General features: G+C 39.1%; 1 protein-coding gene across 4 annotated transcripts in view; it reads left to right on the top strand.

Annotated features, from left to right (window-relative positions):
- The window catches only part of NRP1 (neuropilin 1), a 137893-nt gene that overhangs the window by 54515 nt on the left and 65154 nt on the right, over positions 1-18224 (top strand). For all 4 annotated transcript variants that reach the window (XM_042945308.1, XM_042945307.1, XM_042945306.1 and 1 more), the window contains exons 3-6: positions 1398-1579; positions 7620-7847; positions 14060-14215; positions 17007-17173. In XM_042945308.1, the coding sequence (XP_042801242.1) occupies positions 1398-1579; positions 7620-7847; positions 14060-14215; positions 17007-17173 (733 nt within the window). The remainder of the gene's footprint in view (positions 1-1397; positions 1580-7619; positions 7848-14059; positions 14216-17006; positions 17174-18224) is intronic.

Genomic DNA, 18224 nt, shown 5'->3' with positions numbered 1-18224 from the left:
TATTTTCTTCTTGATATACACAGAGCTGGCACACAATTTTAACTGATGAGGTAATGTCATTTTTAATTTAGAGAGCCTTAAGCTGTCCACTCTAACTAGTGATATCATCTTTGCAGTTCCCTCGTGAGACTTTATGTAAACATAAGTAATGTGTCCTGGACAGTTTGAAAAGAGATTGTTAAAGATGACATTGGTCATCATGAAGATTTCCCCCACTTTGATCTCTTTTAAATTGCCAGATACAGTTTATATTACTGCCATATTCTAGCCATTCCTGAAATTAATATATCCCAGGACTTTTGAACCAAGTCAAACGCAGAAATAAAATAAAGGTTTGAAATGAATGGACTGTAATGTTTTCATGTCAGTTCTAGAAGAAAAATGGAAGACAGCTCAGATTATCTGGATCCTAGGTGACTTGGTAAATAACAAGAGAGGAAAGGGAAAGGCACTAAGAAGTGTGTAACACCAAACAAACAAAACTCTTCCTATTTTTGAGGGGGAATGCTAGTTTGTTGGAGATGGCTCCCCACCTCTTGGAGGTAAAGAAGCATATGTGTTATCTCAGTACAATATTTAGAATAATATTTTATTGTGACTTCCTTTACCATTTGTCTCCTTAGTGTATTATTATTAAGCCCGATTTTTTAAAAAATCACATCACTTTGGTGACTTGGAGTGTGTCACATTTCCTTTTCAAGCAACAATATTCCTTTAAAGATTCAGGCTGGTGGGTATAAACACAGTAATTTTCCATTTTTAAATAAACCTTTTTCTTTGGAGAGATTATGTTCTGCAATTCAAGTATAGCTTTGGAGAAGATGATCTGTGTTTTAACCACTGTGGATACTGAGAGAGTTTTTCCTAAGAAGTCTGGAGTTTGGTAGAATTGAGTTAAATAGTAAAGAATCTGTTTATTATTCTGTGGCCATATGTTTAGAGAGTCGCTCACAGAAATCAAAGTATTTTTCATGGAGAGCTCCAGCCAAGGAGACATTTTGGATTCATAAAAGAACTTCACAGTTTGAAAAGAATGCATAGCATTATGTATTGACACCCCACCACCACAGACAAAGGAACACAATTTAATAACAGAGAATTGTGCTCGTGAGATTTTTCTTTTTCTTGTTAATTGGTTACTTTAACTGACATTGTCTGCAAGTATAATGGACACCATTATTCTTAATAGTTCTGTGTTGCCAGATGATGTATACAGACATGATGTAGTCCATTTTGATTATTTCATTTTGCTAGATTTTTATCCCTCCATGTAATACAGTGGTGAATACAGATAGCACTGTTTTCCTAACAGACTATGCTGGATAATGCTGCCTTCTATATCACTGAAATTAAAAGGGCATTTCTCACTAACCTGTTGTCTCCTGTATTTATGTTAGGTATGACTACGTGGAAGTCATCGATGGAGACAATGAAAATGGACGCTTATGGGGAAAGTTTTGTGGGAAGATTGCTCCTTCCCCTGTAGTGTCTTCAGGGCCATTTCTTTTTATTAAATTTGTCTCTGACTATGAGACACATGGTGCTGGATTTTCCATACGTTATGAAATTTTCAAGAGAGGTGAGTGACTTCCTGCAGAACAAGTGTGGCTAAATGTTCATTACCATTGTTTGATTCCATGAATGACAAAGGGAAAAGAAGACAAAGGCATAATGCTTTGATCTTCTTGTAAAAAATTGTATATTCCCATTACAAAACTGTTGGAAAATACTTTAAACAAAGGAAAATTACCCAATGTATGGAAGAAGTCGTGTTTAAAGATTTTTTTAAGTGGGTCACCTGGGTGACGCAGTCGGTTGAGGGTCCAACTCTTGGTTTCGGCTCAGGTCATGATCTCACAGTTCATGAGTTTCAGCCGCACATCAGGCTCTGCGCTGATGGCGTGGAGCCTGCTTCAGATTCTGTCTCTCCTTCTCTCTGCCCCTCCCCAACTTGTGAGCACGCGCGTGCGCTCTCTCTCTCTCTCTCTCTAATAAATAAATAAACTTTAAAAAATATTTTTAAAGTATTTCAGGACTCAAAATTGCATCATTTTAATGTGGTGACCAGTGTTTATAGGGTATATATTCTGTAAAACTCTCTAAGAGCATTTATTCTTATCTTTCTTCAAAAGTAAGTGTGATCTTCTCTTGAAGTTTTATTTCTTTCATTCAAAATGTGTGAGTCTCCTTTATCTTAAAGCCATGTACATACATCCTGTTCCCTTTATTTCATTACAAAATTCAAAACTAGTATTTCCCAGGAAAGGGAAAGCAGTCTACTGGTGTTAGAGTTTCTAAAGCTGCTGAAGGAAGAAGAGGCTTTCTATTAATGTCTGTTAAGAAGAGGAATAGTTAGAGAAAGAACCTCTTGGAGGAAACAAAACAGTAAAGCTTTAAATGCCATTCCCCTTAGGAAATAAAGATCTTTCTCCCTCTACAATATAATCACTTAGTAGTAATCTTCTGTTCAAATGGTATATATTGAGATGGATAGAATCTGACAATTCCTAGTCTCCCAGCCTTGAAGAATTGAATGCACATATCAGTCAATTGATAAACAATGTATCTTTATCCAGATGTCACTGTTTTTTACAACAGCTGGTAGATTCCTTTAATGTGTTAAATTTAACCTTCCATTTTAGGTTGGCAGTAATGTGGTGGGTGGGAGTTCCAATCCAGGGACAGAAGCTTAAGATTTGAGTGTACTGTCCTAGAATAGGAGCTTTTTTTAATAGAAAAAAATCTAGTTACATCAATTACAGAGTCTCAGCGGCAACTGAGAATAACAAATAGGAGTCATTAGGAGTTTCTAGGAACATAGGTACAACTTCTTAAAATTTCAAAGAAATCTGCCATTGCCCCATACAAGTATGGATAGATAGAAACAATTCTGCAAACATTTGAATAAATAATAGTATACATATGACTTCAGTATGTACAGCTGATTACATATATACATATTTTCTTGTGTTGAAAGCTGTTTGACCTGTTGTAGAAATCATATTGTACATGTATGTATATGGACACACACACACACACACACACACGTATCTACATTTGCTCACTTACCGGCATATGGCACTATAAAAGAAAATAAGGTGTCAGAAAGGAATTTAGGAGTAGCCTTTCATTTTCAGTGTTTCTCGAAGATCTGAAGATAGTTGAAAGAGGAGAGAGAGAGAGAGAGAGAGAGAGAGAGAGATCTATAACTAAGTCATTGAGAATTCTTCATATTCCTTCCTAATGAACTCAGCCCCCTATACTTCCATTTCCTCAGAGGTACTGTAATTTCCTTATCCTGATCTCCAACACCACCTTTGAAACTTGAAGCCTTATTTTTTCTCTCTCTTCTTGCCTCTCTACGTCCAATATGGCTTCTAGTTCTTTTGAATTTACATCCAAAAGCCTCCGAGAGTCATGCTGCCTTTCTGCATTCACTACATTAACTGAATAGGCCCAATTTGGGTTCTCCCTATGTTTTCTCATGCTACACACAGCTTCTCAAACAGTCATCAAGCCACTGTCCTCCAAATGCCTATGGCAGGTGTCCATCACCTATTGGGTCAAACCTCAATGTCCCATTGGGTCAAGCTTAAGGCTTGACATCAAGTACTCCCAACCTTCTCCAGCTTCAAATCCCACAGATCCACACCTGGTTTCCTGCCTCGGATAGTGCACTGGGTAATGTCCAGCAAACCTGAATGTGAAGTTTAATTCTGCCTCTGACTATCAATCTGAATGTTCAGAGACTTGGATTCCTCATCTGGTAAATGGATAATAGTATCCAACACAGGTTTATTGAGAAGATAAGTTGAGATGAAAACATGAGAAACATGTAGCCAGTGCCTGTCACCAAAGATGTGTTCAGTAAACAATGCTTATGGATGAAGCTGGTGCCATTAGCTTTCAGAGCCTTCGCTCTCTATCAGTTTATATCCCTTAACCTCCATGGAAACCTGGCTCTGGCTCTTTTCTTTCTTCTTCTCAAAAGCTTTTTTTAATTCTTCTACTTTTTTTTTTCCTATGCATATACCCAACTTGTCCTCTACACATGCAAGTGCACACACACATACACACAATATACACATAATGCATATTATGTATACACACATATATCCAAGTATGTTTCACTAACCATTATGCTTCTTAATATTTTCAAATTTGTTCATATACGCATATTTTATTTCCCAACCAGATTGGTACCACCTGAAAAATGCAAAGAAAACATCTTTCCCCCCCTCACTGCATATACTATAGTCCTTACAGGTGTTTCATAGAAAGTCATTAACGAATACATTTATGCATACATATACAGGTTCATGGATATTTTTTTTCCTCAAAAGCCATTTAATGATATTATAGAATCCATGAATCTCCTTTTTTTATTTTTGAAAACATACCACCTCTTCCAGACTGCAGCAATTTCAAGTTTCCTCAAAACACATAAATTATACTAATTATAGTTGGCCCAATAAATGAGTCTTTCACCTGTTGGCCTTGAGGTTTTCTGGCACTAGATTACAGTTCTAAGGAAATTTTAGGCCATTTCTGCATCCCTAAGGCTGCATTTCTCGAAGGCCACCTTTGCAAATGTCAGTCAGCAAAGCCAGTCCCCGCCTCTTCCCATGCTTCCTGGAGCCACCCTGGACACCCTAACTTTCTACCCAGGTCCCTCACTTTTCCCTTCTATGTGTCTTTTCCTAGATGGTGAAAGATTGGGCCATCAACCTGAAAATTATTCCCACTCACCTAAAACAATTTCTCCAGGAAACCCAAGCATCACTACCTATCACTCCTCCCCTGTCCTTCCCTTGGTCTGGGTTATCCAGCCTCAACTGCTGGAAGAAGCTGTAGACATTTTCTTTGCGTGTCCATGTGGGGAAGACATGGCATTTATTGAGAGCAAGAATGATCCCTTCACATGTTATTTGGTTATGAGTCTGGATTTTAATAATAATTCCAAGGAGACCATCTTAGCTGTTACCATTGTGTACCCTTATTGTCATTAACAATGAAGCGTGGCATTCTTACAGCCACACAAGGTCCTCCAAGTCTTACAAATAAATCAAAAGCACAGTGTTCACTGGCGGCCAATGCCGTGTGTCACCTCTCACAGCAGCAGCTCACTCATGCCTAGACACACGGGGCTGCTCTCCCTCTCTCCTGTTTAGTGCTTTTGTACTCTCTACAGAGTTCCTTCACCCACTCCTGCCTTGCTCGTTTTTGGGAAGTGCTTGCTCATCTGTGGCAAACCTATGCAACAGTGAACAGGAAAAATATTAAAACAAATGTTGATGTTTACTGGACAAGTAGGAAAATACAGAATCTTGAAGTTTAAAGGGATTTTTTTCCCAAATCCTAAAGCCCACCTCCGATTTGTTATGTACAAAATCTGAAGACTGGGAAGGTTAGGAGGCCACTCAAGTTTACACAGCAGGTTAGCAGTAGAAGTAGGACTGGATCACAGATCTGGTGCTCAACCCAGTTCTCTTCTACTACTCCATGGAATTTCTCCAGTTTTTGTCACACTCCTTAGCAAACCTGGGCCAGCCTTAGTGAAAGCATTGAAATTATTTGATTTTGAAAGTATGCCTTTAATCCCTGTCATTTTTTCCTCTTATTAAATCTTGATCTCACCTGGATAATTTTACCTTTTTAAGAAGGAAAAAATATTAGTACCTGAATTGAACCCCACTGTCAGCTTTTCCTTATAAGGATCTTAAAAAAGCATCCCCCCCCCACCCCGCACTGCCCCAGGGAGGAAGCTGGAGGTCTCCAGGGTCACTGTTCCTACATCTTAAAAATAAAATGAAAGGGATTCCAATATTATATATATATATATATATATATATATATATGTATATATATATATATATGTATATATATTTATATATATGTGTGTATGTATATATATATATATATATAATTGTAAACTATAATGTCTTTGTAAATTAATGTCTTAAATTGGCAAAGTCCCTGTCATCTTAGAAGCCACCCATGAACTTAGAAACAGAATATAAATGATACAGCACATTCTGTAATCTTCTTACCTGTAATTGACATGGTAAATGTCACATGTTAGTAACTTTAACCAGAATCAAATAAGTGAGTATCTGAAGCCACCATGGTGAAGGATGAGCCACATCTGTGAAGGCTTTGGAAGGCATTTTAAACCAGTCAGACCTCTAAAGGCCAGGTTTATTGTGTACATCTAGTAATTTTTATTCTTCTGTGTCTCCAGTGCCACGAACATCTAGTATGTACATGGAGAGCAAACAATTGATTTGTTTTCTCAAAAGCCTGCCAAACGCACTGAGGTGGAGATTCAGCGTAGCAATTCTAAACACTAAAAATAGAGATCTGTTGGTTTAATTTAATCTGTATTGATGCCTACAGTGTTGTCTCTAGTACTTGGCTCTGTGGGAGAATATTTAGTTAAGAACACTCTCAACCAACCTCCTTATTAGAGCTGAATCCATGCATGCCATCACAGGGTGCCCATCAGTGAGACAATGGCCCAGGGAAAGAATTGTTGAATTGAATATTCCCAGGTTGGATCTTGAGTTTCAAGAGGATCAAGTCGTTGCTGATTCCCAGAGATCCTTAGGATCCCTTTGAAAATCATAGCAGCGGTGATGGTGATAAGGGGTCAAGTTGATGTGCTCATATTCTTGTAGATGGGCCATTTTCAATGGTGTGGTGAATACCACCCCATTTGCCGCTGGACGCCATGAATCAAAATTGTGGTCATTCATACGGTCATAAGGTCAACTTGCACTATAGGTGTGTATGAGCTTGACCAATTTAAATTACCAATTACCATAATTTGTAAAGTGTTGAAAACCCTGAATAGTCACTAAAATTATACACTATAAATAGACACATTACACACCCACACATGTATGTTAAAAATAATTTTAGAATGGCACTGTATCTGATACATTGGGGAAGGCAACAATGTCAACATTGATATCAAGTGACTTCTAGCAACACGGCCTGTAATCACAGTTTATCGTGCCCTCACTAACAGCCACACTTTACCGGCACACCTGTGTCAACACCACTCAAAATGAGTCACTCACCCTGGATACATGTACGAATTACCTTTCACATTTAGTTTGTCAAAGAGGCATAGGTCACATCTGGCAGAGTTACTGAGTCACTGGTGTAGGAATCTGAAACCCAAACTCCCTCCACTGAATTCTCTCCCTCGCCTTTGTAAATGTTCTATTTCACCAATAAAGGGCTGTCAGCCTCAAGATTTAAAGATTTAAGCTTGAAGGGGCTATAATTATTTCTCTAGGGCTCTGTCGAGATTTCTGTAGCTTACTCATTCATTGTTCCCACATGATTTGATATTTGTCATTTTTTTTTCTCTGCAACAGCAGAAGTTTTTAAATTGCTTCACACAAATGGAAAACTAAGGTGAACACAATAAATCTGAACTTGACTTTCCATACCTATCACTCCTATAGTAAGGCTGAGTAATGAGTGATTTGGAAAGTGACTATAATCATGAGCTTTTGTTAGAAAGATATGCTGCCTTTACCCAGGTTATTTGTTGGTGAAGTTGTGTGAGTGGGATTTTCACTTTGCTCTTTCTTTTCTTTTGCTTCTAGGTCCTGAATGTTCTCAGAATTACACAGCACCTAGTGGAGTGATAAAGTCCCCAGGATTCCCTGAAAAATATCCCAACAGCCTTGAATGCACTTATATTATCTTTGCACCAAAGATGTCAGAGATTATCCTGGAATTTGAAAGCTTTGACCTGGAGCTTGACTCAAACCCTCCAGGGGGGATGTTCTGTCGCTATGACCGGCTAGAAATCTGGGATGGATTCCCTGATGGTAAGAAGGGCAGGAAGCATCCCCAAAAGGGGAGAATCTGGGGAAAGGGCACTGAGACCTTTTACAAGTGTCATGATACATGCATCATTTTTTAAAAAAATAGTTCAGAAGGAGGAGATAAAACAAAGCAAAATGGTAACTCTCTTTATGAAGAGTAGTGATGAAATATTTGAGCTCAAAAGACAGTAATTATCTAGTCTAATTTCTTCAATTTATAGGTAAGGAAACTGGAGCCATGAATGATTATAAATGGTCTCATAGCTATTTTTGTGATAGAATTAGGACCAACACATGGTTTTCCTGACTAAAGTATTTGCCTCATTTCATTGACCTGCCTACTGGTCATTAATTCACAGACCTGAAGAGATCAGTTAAGTCAAACAATTCACTTGACAAATGCAGAGACTAAAGACCAGAGAGGTTAAGTACTTGATACAATTTTAAGGGTGAAATGGCATCCATTATGCGGTTACCAAAAATTTAGAAATTTAGAAAAAGAAAGAGGATGTTTGGACATTCCTAATTTAGACAGATTCCTTATCTGCTCCCTAGGGAATTTTTATCTTTGGCAATTTGAATCATCTCAACACATCATCTGTATACATTGTTTTTATCATCTAAATTTATCCTACATTTTAAAATATATTTACTGAATACCTGCCATGTACCAGGCACTGGTCTAGCTACTTAGTAACAGAACAATCAAAGATGGCTGCCCTGCCCCCCACCCCCCCCCCCCCCACCCAGAGTTTCGATTCTGCCAGGGGCCATTGGACAATAAACAATACACTTACAGATGAAAGAATTCTGTCCTTGGAATGCAAAAAGTGAGAACTTCTGTAAACAACAACAACAACAAAAATGAAAGAAAGGAAAGTAGAGTAGAGCAAAGGCATGAAAAGTACTAGGGTTAAGAGACGGGGATATTTAGGTTGAAATTTTAAATAAGGTGGTCAGGTTCGGCCTTATTACAAAAATGTCATTTTAGCAAAGATTTGAAGGAGGTAGGGGGCAGGGGGGTGGCCATGTGGACAGCTAGATGAAAGTTTTCCATTTCTATCCTTGTGAATTAGAAGGTGAATGGCAAAAATACACACCCAAATCCTGAAAAGAGGGAGATAATATCAAATAATTTGTTGCAGCTGCATTGCTTGTCTTGTGTTTAGTCTGGTTTAATATTAAGATTTCTCTAGAGAACACACTCTACACAGATCAGGAAGGGCAGCTTGGAAGTTCTTACGAATCATGCAGTTAGAAATATGTAACCACCTATAAAATAGAGTCAGATATTATGATCAGGCTGGAGGAAAGAATATTTAAATAAATATTAAATTGTAAATGAAGGGCAAGTATCATGTGAAAGAGATTGCCTTTGCCTTTGAAATGACATTAAAATTCTCAGCGTAATTCAATTTAGCTATGTTCCTCAACAGTAAACAGCAATGGAGATAAACTGGGTTTAGAGAAAGCTTATATTGTCATTGCAGTAAGTGGGTGAGTTATCATTGGTGTAGTTTCGTCTTTGCTCTTTTACTATATAAATAGGGTTATGATGATCTTATCGAAACTCTTCATTAAGTAATGAGATTTGCCCAAACAGAGTGCTGATTGATTTCTAAGTATTCAATCTGATAATTAGGAAAACAATATTATAACAGTATTGTAATAATAGTTGGAACATTTAATAATGGGTTTATTTGTTCACAACCCAAATTTGCAGCCTTCCATTCTAGAACTTACATTTAAATTGACATTTGAAAAGGAGGTCCAATCAACCAACTTATTTAGAATACTTTCAGAAAGAAGCACATTGTTATTAGTGTCAAGGGTTTTTCAAAGTAGTAATTTTCTGGCTCTAGAAAATCACTGAGTTGAAGCGAGGAACAATTAACAATAAGAGTTATCAGCCTTGCAATTCACTAATGTTTTAAACTACGGTGCACTTGACTTATTCCCAGAGAAAACTGGCCTTGGAATATGGAAACTGTGTTTGTATATTTGTTAAAATTTACCTAGCCTTGTCCAGCCTACACCAGCATAACAGCTCTCTCCTTTTTAGGCAAAAATGACAGACTTCCCCTCCTGGGTTTGTCAGTGGCACTAGAAACATTTTTGTTATAGTAGTTCAACACATACAGTCCCTTGCCAGCAAAATTGCTTTTACTCTTTGATATCCCTTCCAAAAACAACAACCAGAAGGCGCTGAAGGCTTTTAACCATCAAGTGATTTTATGTTGCCTTTTATCATACACATTGAATTAGGTGACTATGTAATTGAAAGCTACCCATTGAATAGGATTGACTTTGAAGAAAAGCAGTTTACTCCCAAACTCAAGTCGAGGTATGCATTGTTGTGAATCACACATCTCTGTCTATCACTCCTTAAGCTCCATGGATTCAGAAGTAGCGACTCTGTAGTAATTGGTGGAAGTTTACATATGGTTTGTGAGCCATGAGCTGAGCACACTGCCCGGCCCTGGTGGATATTGCAAATGTTTGTGCTGAATTCTGGAGCCAAACACGAATGCTTAGCTCACACCACATGGGCACACATGAAGTCAACTCTCCCCCCAGGCTTTAGCTGCTGTCGTTACCTACATTCCAAAAACTATCAACTATTTGAGGAGTAAGTTTCATGAACGCTAGATTGAGCTCTGTTTGGATTTTATTGACTTACTGTTTATATTAAAATTAACTTCTGGGGCGCCTGGGTGGCTCAGTGGGTTAAACGTCCAACTTCAGCTCAGGTCATGGTCTCACAGTCCGTGGGTTCAAGCCCTGCACTGGGCTCTGTGCTGACAGCTCAGAGCCTGGAGCCCGCTTTGGATTCTGTGTTTCCCTCTCTCTCTCTGCCCCTCCCCCGCTCATATGCTGTCTGTCTCTCTTAAAAACAAATAAAAACATTTAAAAATAAAAAATAAAATTAAATTAAACTTCTAAAATAGAAATGATATAAACATAAAATTATAAACATTCCAAAATGTAAATGACATAAATGTGCAATTTTTTTTTTCTGGGGAAAAGTTGCCAAGTCCAGATATTCTCCAACAAAAAGTTTATTATTGTAGGAAAACAATACCTGGTCTATTTTGTACTTTTTCGAAGTGATTACCTTTTTTGTTTAGTTATTCAGAATGCCTCCTTTTGAAAGTCTGTCTTTATAACAGATTGCTGCCTTTATTTTTTTGCCCCCCACCATAGAAAGGGAACAGGAGACCAAACTGTCTCATTCTGAGGTGAGAGATTGGAGAGATTAATTATTGGAGAAATTAATGGAAAAATGCAAATAACAGGGTAATGCCATTCCCAGTTGCAGTTATATATTTTAAATAGCACAAATACTTTATTGCCTTCACACCTGGAAAGATATGGTCACTATACACCTACTGTCCCCCCAAGAGATTGTTTAGCACATATTGCTTACTTAAATTCTTCAGTAATGCAATTGCTGAGTTCCACTTCTGTTTTTGTGGGTTTCCATTCATCTCCTTGGCCTAACGGAAAGAGGAAATCCAATAGCTGTGTTCATGTAAATACACAAATGAGCACATGCATGAGATAGATAAGTACTGTGCCCACTCTTGCTCAGATCAATATTGCATTAGCTTGCTAGGCTAAGTTCTTGCTGTTGTTCAGGAAAATTCAATACTTCTTTGTCTTATAGTCGAAAAAGCCTTTTCACTCTCATATCTTGAGGGCTCCTAAAGAGAGTTGCACACTGCTATCCGGGGGCAAGGTTCTAAAGGACAGAAGGCAGATTTACCCGGCATGTCTTAAACATTATAAACCAGTGAGTCATGGAGACTCTCTAAATTATGAGTCTGCATTAGACAAGTTCTCTTCTGTTTGCTCTTTCAAAGAGACTCCCCCTCCCCGCTCCCCAGAGGAATGGAGTGGTGGGGGGAGGGTGGAGAATCTGCAGCCAGAGCTTAAGGGGTTGAGTGTGGCTTCCCTTGTGCACTTGTATTCTTGGCGGGTCAATGGCTGTGGTGATCAGAGACCGGCTCCAAGGACTAAGGCTGTAAATGTTTGCCCACAAGCTAAAGAAAAAGAAAGTTATGAAACCACAATAATGGAATTTAAATGAGGGGAAAAAGTGAGAACCTACGAATGGACTCTAGGCCTCTCATTAAGATTGTAAATCAGAAATGGGATTCTTTTCAAGGAAAGGAAAGACCGGAGTTTATGGCTCTAGCTCGGTGTTTTCATGCATATGTCATGGGCAACTTTGTGCTCCATAGGGAAGAAAAAAGTGTTGAATTCATTCAGAATGATGAAAATCTGCCAAAGGACTAGCACTTGTAGAAGAAGCTGAGGCTCAGATTAAAGCTCAAGAGAAACAAAACTGCGAGTTTCATCTCCTGAGATGCTCTCTTCTGCCAACTGGGAAACCTGATAGAACAACATTTTCTTCCCATAACAGAGTCCCTGTTCATGACCATGGCATGCCCTGTAGATAATCTGTATCAATTCCCCTAATGGGCCAGGGTCCTTGTTTTCTTCATAATAAAGCAGGCTACACACACACACACACACACACACACACACACACACAATGGTTGGTTGCTGGAGAATGAGGAGTTACAGTAGAGAAAACTCTTTAAATTCAATCACATCAATTACTGTGAATGCATGGAGAAGTTATCAGATATTCGAAGTAACCATTTTTCACTAACTCGAATGTGGAAACACTTTGGTTTAGTTGTAGTTTTAGGTTTGCTTTGTTTTAAGAGGGCCAGCCAAGAGCTGAAAACCTGTCAGCCAAGGATCTGAGCACTCCGAAAAGCAGGGTGCTTGGACTAGCCAGCTGCCTACTAGGAACTCAGTGGGTAGGTGAGGCTCCAGGGAGATCAGTTCTTATGAGACTCACTTTTCCAATCACATTGGAAGCTGCTTCTAGTCTTCATCAGCTGCTTTCTGCATCCAAGCTCTACACACGGGCCTTGGCGCACCAAGTCCCTTCTGTAGGCCCATCCTTCCAGAGAGGGGTCCACCCACTGTGCTTCCTTGAACAAAGCAATAACTCTTAGTTGAAATGCAGAGAACCATGGATTTCTTGGAGGGGAAAATGGTCCACACCAGATTGTCCTTCTAAGCCCAAACCATCTGCTATGTTTTTACCATATGTGCAATGGAAAAAAAAAAAAAAAAAAAAAAAAAAAAAAAAAAAAAAAAAAAAAAAAAAACTAGAGAAAAGGGGATTTTTTTTTTCCTTGCTGATGATCTGGACAGGGAATTGGAGAGATTCTCCAAGCCCAGAGGGCTTGTGCACTATCTATGTGGCAAGTTGCAATTACTAACTGCCAAGGTTTATCTAAAAGCACTTCAACAAAGGGGTGGCCAGTTTAAGCCCAGTTGCAGTTTGACATATCACAAATTAATCAGTGTTCCCAATTTTTCACTGCCCCAGGTACTACTTTTTTTCCTGATATGCACAGTCAAATGGCTCCTTTGGGCCATCTTTTAGCCACAGGACCTAAGTGCAATGTGGTCATGTCTCTTAAGTTTGGGAGAGAAAAAAAAACAGAGAAAAGTCAGATGCATTTTCTTTTCATTTTGTTTACAACTTATTATTACGTATAAATTATTGGTGTCTGTAGCTTCTAATTTTTTTTAATTGTTACAATTATAAATTATCCATTAGATAGAGCCCTGTCTGTGATGTTCATCATAATAAGGCTCCAGAACTAAAAGATGGAATGAAGAAGGAAATTGGGGTTACTCAATGTTGAATCAGATTCCTGGCACTGGTCTGGTTGCATCCGGGACCAGTTCCCTGGATCTCCTCATAGGGTGGGGAAAGTGAGTAAGGCAGCTTCCAGAACCCTTGGTGATCACAGCCTAGCTGGAATCTTTCAGCACTGGGCAGTGTGTGCAGTTTGGTCCTGGAGATGAATGTCAAGGTGACACTTGACAGCCCAAATCTCATTCACTGCAGATGAAGCAAGCATTTTGATTCTGTTCCTGAAAACAATCCTGCTCAGTGGGGAATGAGGTTATATGCCTGTTATTGCCCTTCTAAGCACACTTTAAATCCCTCTCCACAAACCTGATCCAATATGTTCACAGTGAACCAATTAACCAGGGAAGACTTGCTTTGGGTAAGAAAACACTTCTGGGTTCTGCTGGGACCCATGTTTGCAAATGGTTATTCTTGCATCTGCGGTGGAACAAAAGATACTTTAATGTTCTCTGCATTTCTCCCTTTCTAGTTGGTCCTCACATCGGGCGTTACTGTGGACAGAAGACACCAGGTCGAATCCGTTCCTCCTCGGGCATTCTCTCCATGGTTTTTTATACTGACAGTGCAATCGCAAAAGAAGGCTTCTCAGCAAACTACAGTGTTTTGCAGAGTAGTGTCTCAGAAGGTCAGTATTTATTCACCCTGCAAAGCCCTGTGGTAAACACTCCATGTTATTCCTCCTCACACATCTGTGGCCACATGAAACACTAAAGAAATGGTTTGTGAATTGGAATGTCAAATATTTATTTTTCTCTTTTAAATGGTTTTTATGGATATCAATAGGAAGAACTGTTTGGTGTGCTTTCTTAAGGAAATTGTGGATGAGAAGGCTGCTTGTGAGCCTCTGAAATTATGGGAGAAAGTGGGAAATGGCAAAACAGTGTCCTGAAACAACGAACTATAGCCAGACCCTATCTGGCACCGTTGAATGTGTACTGGGCTGAAAATCATAAAAGGACAGGCATTGATCACAAGGGGTAGGAACAAATCCGCCATAGTTTATTGACAAGGCAGTCTTACAGAATAGATGACACCTGGTGGATTGGTTTGTGAAGACACCAATGGAAGCCATTTGTTTTTTGTTTTTAGGTGAATAAAAGCGGATATTCGTGTAAAAGAAGCATGTTTTAATTTCGGTTATAGCTTTCCACAAAAGAAAGAGGAAGTACTATGTTTCACATCTTATTAAAATGCTCAACTAACTCAACCCTTCTTCAAAGTTTATGTGGTGTCCAGCTCTTTTAAGGGCCCAAGGAAAACACCAGAAAGAACAATGAATAAATTGTGTATTTCATCAGGTCTAGCTGCCAGGTTGTAAAGTAACATAGGGAAGAGGACAGGGGCTGTTTGGAGACCTTTCCTGCAGATATACTAGTATCTTTTTTTTTTTTTTTTTTTTTAGTATTTGTCACATGGGTGCCCTGGGTGGCTCAGCTGGTTGGGCATCCCACTCTTTTTTTTTTTTTAAGCTTTATTTATCTTTGAGAGAGACAGACCAACAGAGCGTGAGCAGGAGAAGGGCAGAGAGAGGGAGACAGCATCTGAAGCAGGCTCAAGGCTCTGAACTGTCAGCACAGAGCCTGATGCGGGGCTCAAACTCACGAATGATGAGATCATGGCCCAAGCCAAAGTCAGACACTTAACCAACTGAGCCACCCAGGTGCCCCATAGATATGCTAACATCTTTTCTTTTTTAAATTTTTTTTTTTTTAACGTTTATTCATTTTTGAGACAGAGAGAGACAGAGCATGAACAGGGGAGGAGCAGAGAGAAAGGGAGACACAGAATCTGAAACAGGCTCCAGGCTCTGAGCTGTCAGCACAGAGCCCGACGCGGGGCTCGAACTCATGGACCGTGAGATCATGACCTGAGCCGAAGTCGGACGCTTAACCGACCAAGCCACCCAGGCGCCCCTGCTAACATCTTTTCTACCAGATCTTACTGGAAAATGAAAAGGCCAATTAAATTTCAAGATCTTATTTGTGCTTAATTTGATTAATTAATTTATATATGTTTGTGTCTATAAATATTTGTAAATGTTTATTGAGAGAGAGAGAGAGAGAGAGAGGGAGAGAGAGAGAGAGAGAGAACATGGGGGAGAGGCAGACAGAAGTAGAGAGAGAGAGAAGCCCAAGCAGATTCCACGCTGTCAGCACAGAGCGCGACACAGGGCTGGATCCCATGAACCATGAGATCATGACCTGAGCTGAAATCTAGAGGTGGATGTTCAACCAGCTGAGCCACCCAGGCACCCCTATAAATATTTCTATATTACAAATAACAAATCTAAGCTTAAAAGTATGAAACCAGTGAAAGAAAACCTTCTATGCCATAAAACTTCATCTATTATGATAGAAAATTCAGAAAATGTGCAAGTTTGGTTAGTTGGCATTTTTCTTGATGATTGAGAATCCTTAATCTCTAAAGCTTTTTTTCCCCATGTTAGTACTTTTAGATTCACATTTCTTAAAGTTGATTATTTATTTCTCTATGTCATATTTCATATCAATGTCATATTTCATTGTTTCACTGAGTATATGAGGCCTAATGGAATACATGCTTTCATGATTCATAGTCATCATTGTGAGCATTATCATTTTATGTTGTAAAACTGTGGTCCTCCTTGGGACCATATGATACTGTGGTTTACTTCTGATGGATACTCTCGTGTTTTAATAATATAAACTAATGATGTTAATAATCATGACAAGGCCAGGGCAGGAGGCATGAGAACAAAGGGAATCAGGGAGAAGTGGCCCAGGTGCCAACTACAAAGAAATCTGAAAGACAGAGAATTAAGGTCTACTATTCACCAAATATGGATTATAAACAGACATAGAATCTTTTTTCACTTTTACTAGATCTTAGAGAAAATACTAAAACTTTTGGTGTGTACTCGTATGAACTTTGAAAATAAATCAAAAGTGCCATCATTTCCTAGTAATTTTTTTAAAGTATATTTATTTATTTTGAGAACAACAGAGTCAGAGCAAGTGGGGGGAGGGGCAGAGACAGAACTGCAAGCAAGGTCTGCACTGCCAGCACAGTCTGATGTGGGGCTTAAACTCATGAACCATGAGATCATGAGCTGAGCCAAAACCAAGAGTCGGGACCCTCAACTGACTGAGCCACCCAAGCACCCCCTAATAGATTTCTAATAGTATTTCTGTCAACTAGGTCCAGTTAGGAAAATAATTAATCCACTACAAGATCTTCAGAACCCTGTTTTTAAAAATTACTGCCATGAATTTATTCCCACGTATCAGTACCACATCTCAATAAGTCCCCCACTGTCATCTTCTGTAAGATTTTGTGTGAATGTCAACATGAATGTTTTAGTTTGCCAGATTATAAAAAGAATCTGCCTTTCAGGTCCCCTATGTTTTCATGACTTTGGGCCATTTTTTCCCCTCTAGATTTCAAATGTATGGAAGCTCTGGGCATGGAATCAGGGGAGATTCATTCTGACCAAATCACAGCTTCTTCCCAGTATAGCACTAACTGGTCTGCAGAACGCTCTCGCCTCAACTACCCTGAGAATGGGTGGACTCCCGGAGAAGATTCCTACAGAGAGTGGATACAGGTATGTAGCAGGAGATGTGGCATCTTTAGGGTGGAAGATTTTGGTCATCTAGAAAAGGTGTTGAAAAAAAGCAGTGCAATGCCTGATGCCTGCAGGTGAGAAGACAAAAGGAATGGGCACCAAGTGGCATCACCCTGCAGAACCATCAGGTCACTGCAGTCTAAGAAAAGCAGGCCTGGTTGATGTCCTTAAAATTCTTTTTTTTTTTTTTTTAACTCTTCAGAGAATGCCCAGTTGTCTCACTTTGGTAACAACTAAAAGATCTGATTTTTCCTAACAACTACACATTTTATATTCATATACTTCCTCCTTCAACAGATTTTTATTTCCTTGATGAAATATATTGGCTCAACCAGTAGACTTGCATGAAATAGTTATATCAAAGTACAAGGCTTCTTATTTGTTCAGAGTAGAAGAAGGAAAGAAAGGAGCTGAGGTTTGCTTTTCCATACAAGTGTACATAGCACATGCCCAAGAAAGCAGTGGGAGCAGATCAAGGGCACTGGTCTTTGTGGGCTGTGTATATACACATGTATGTCTGAAATGGACACATTTGTATCCTTATTATGACCTTGCTTCTGCTTCCCTCCCTTTGCCCTGATACCCCCTTCCTTACCATTACCCTTACATCCCTGACAGACTCTCCTCTTCTGCACCATGACTCCCTTGCCCCAACTCATCCCTGGCACCAATCCTAATACCTAAGCCTGGCCAACCTTGATGTCTGGATATGCCCACTCAAGACCTGATGCTCATGTTCTTGAGTTTTTCACCCACTGTCAAATGAAACATTGGGTATCTGGCTGTGTGGGTTAAACTGTGGGCAAATTATACAAAGTTATTTGCTGAAGGATACAGGCTTAATTTTCATAGAGTAGGCAAAGCTTGTCTTACATATATTGCAAGATATATAAAAATGACTAATTCCCAGAGAGAGTTTCTAAGCAAGAAAAAAAGCAAGATGATTAATCCCCTACTTTCTATATTCATTGCTGTTTCAGTCTTTTGAGCACAAATCCCAGATTTTGTTTTACTTTGTAAAGGTCAATAT

The sequence above is a fragment of the Panthera leo genome, chromosome B4, assembly GCF_018350215.1.
Source record: "Panthera leo isolate Ple1 chromosome B4, P.leo_Ple1_pat1.1, whole genome shotgun sequence".
Lineage (NCBI taxonomy): Eukaryota > Metazoa > Chordata > Mammalia > Carnivora > Felidae > Panthera > Panthera leo.
Note: the sequence above shows the minus strand (reverse complement) of the source record. Positions and strands in the feature narration are given on the sequence as shown.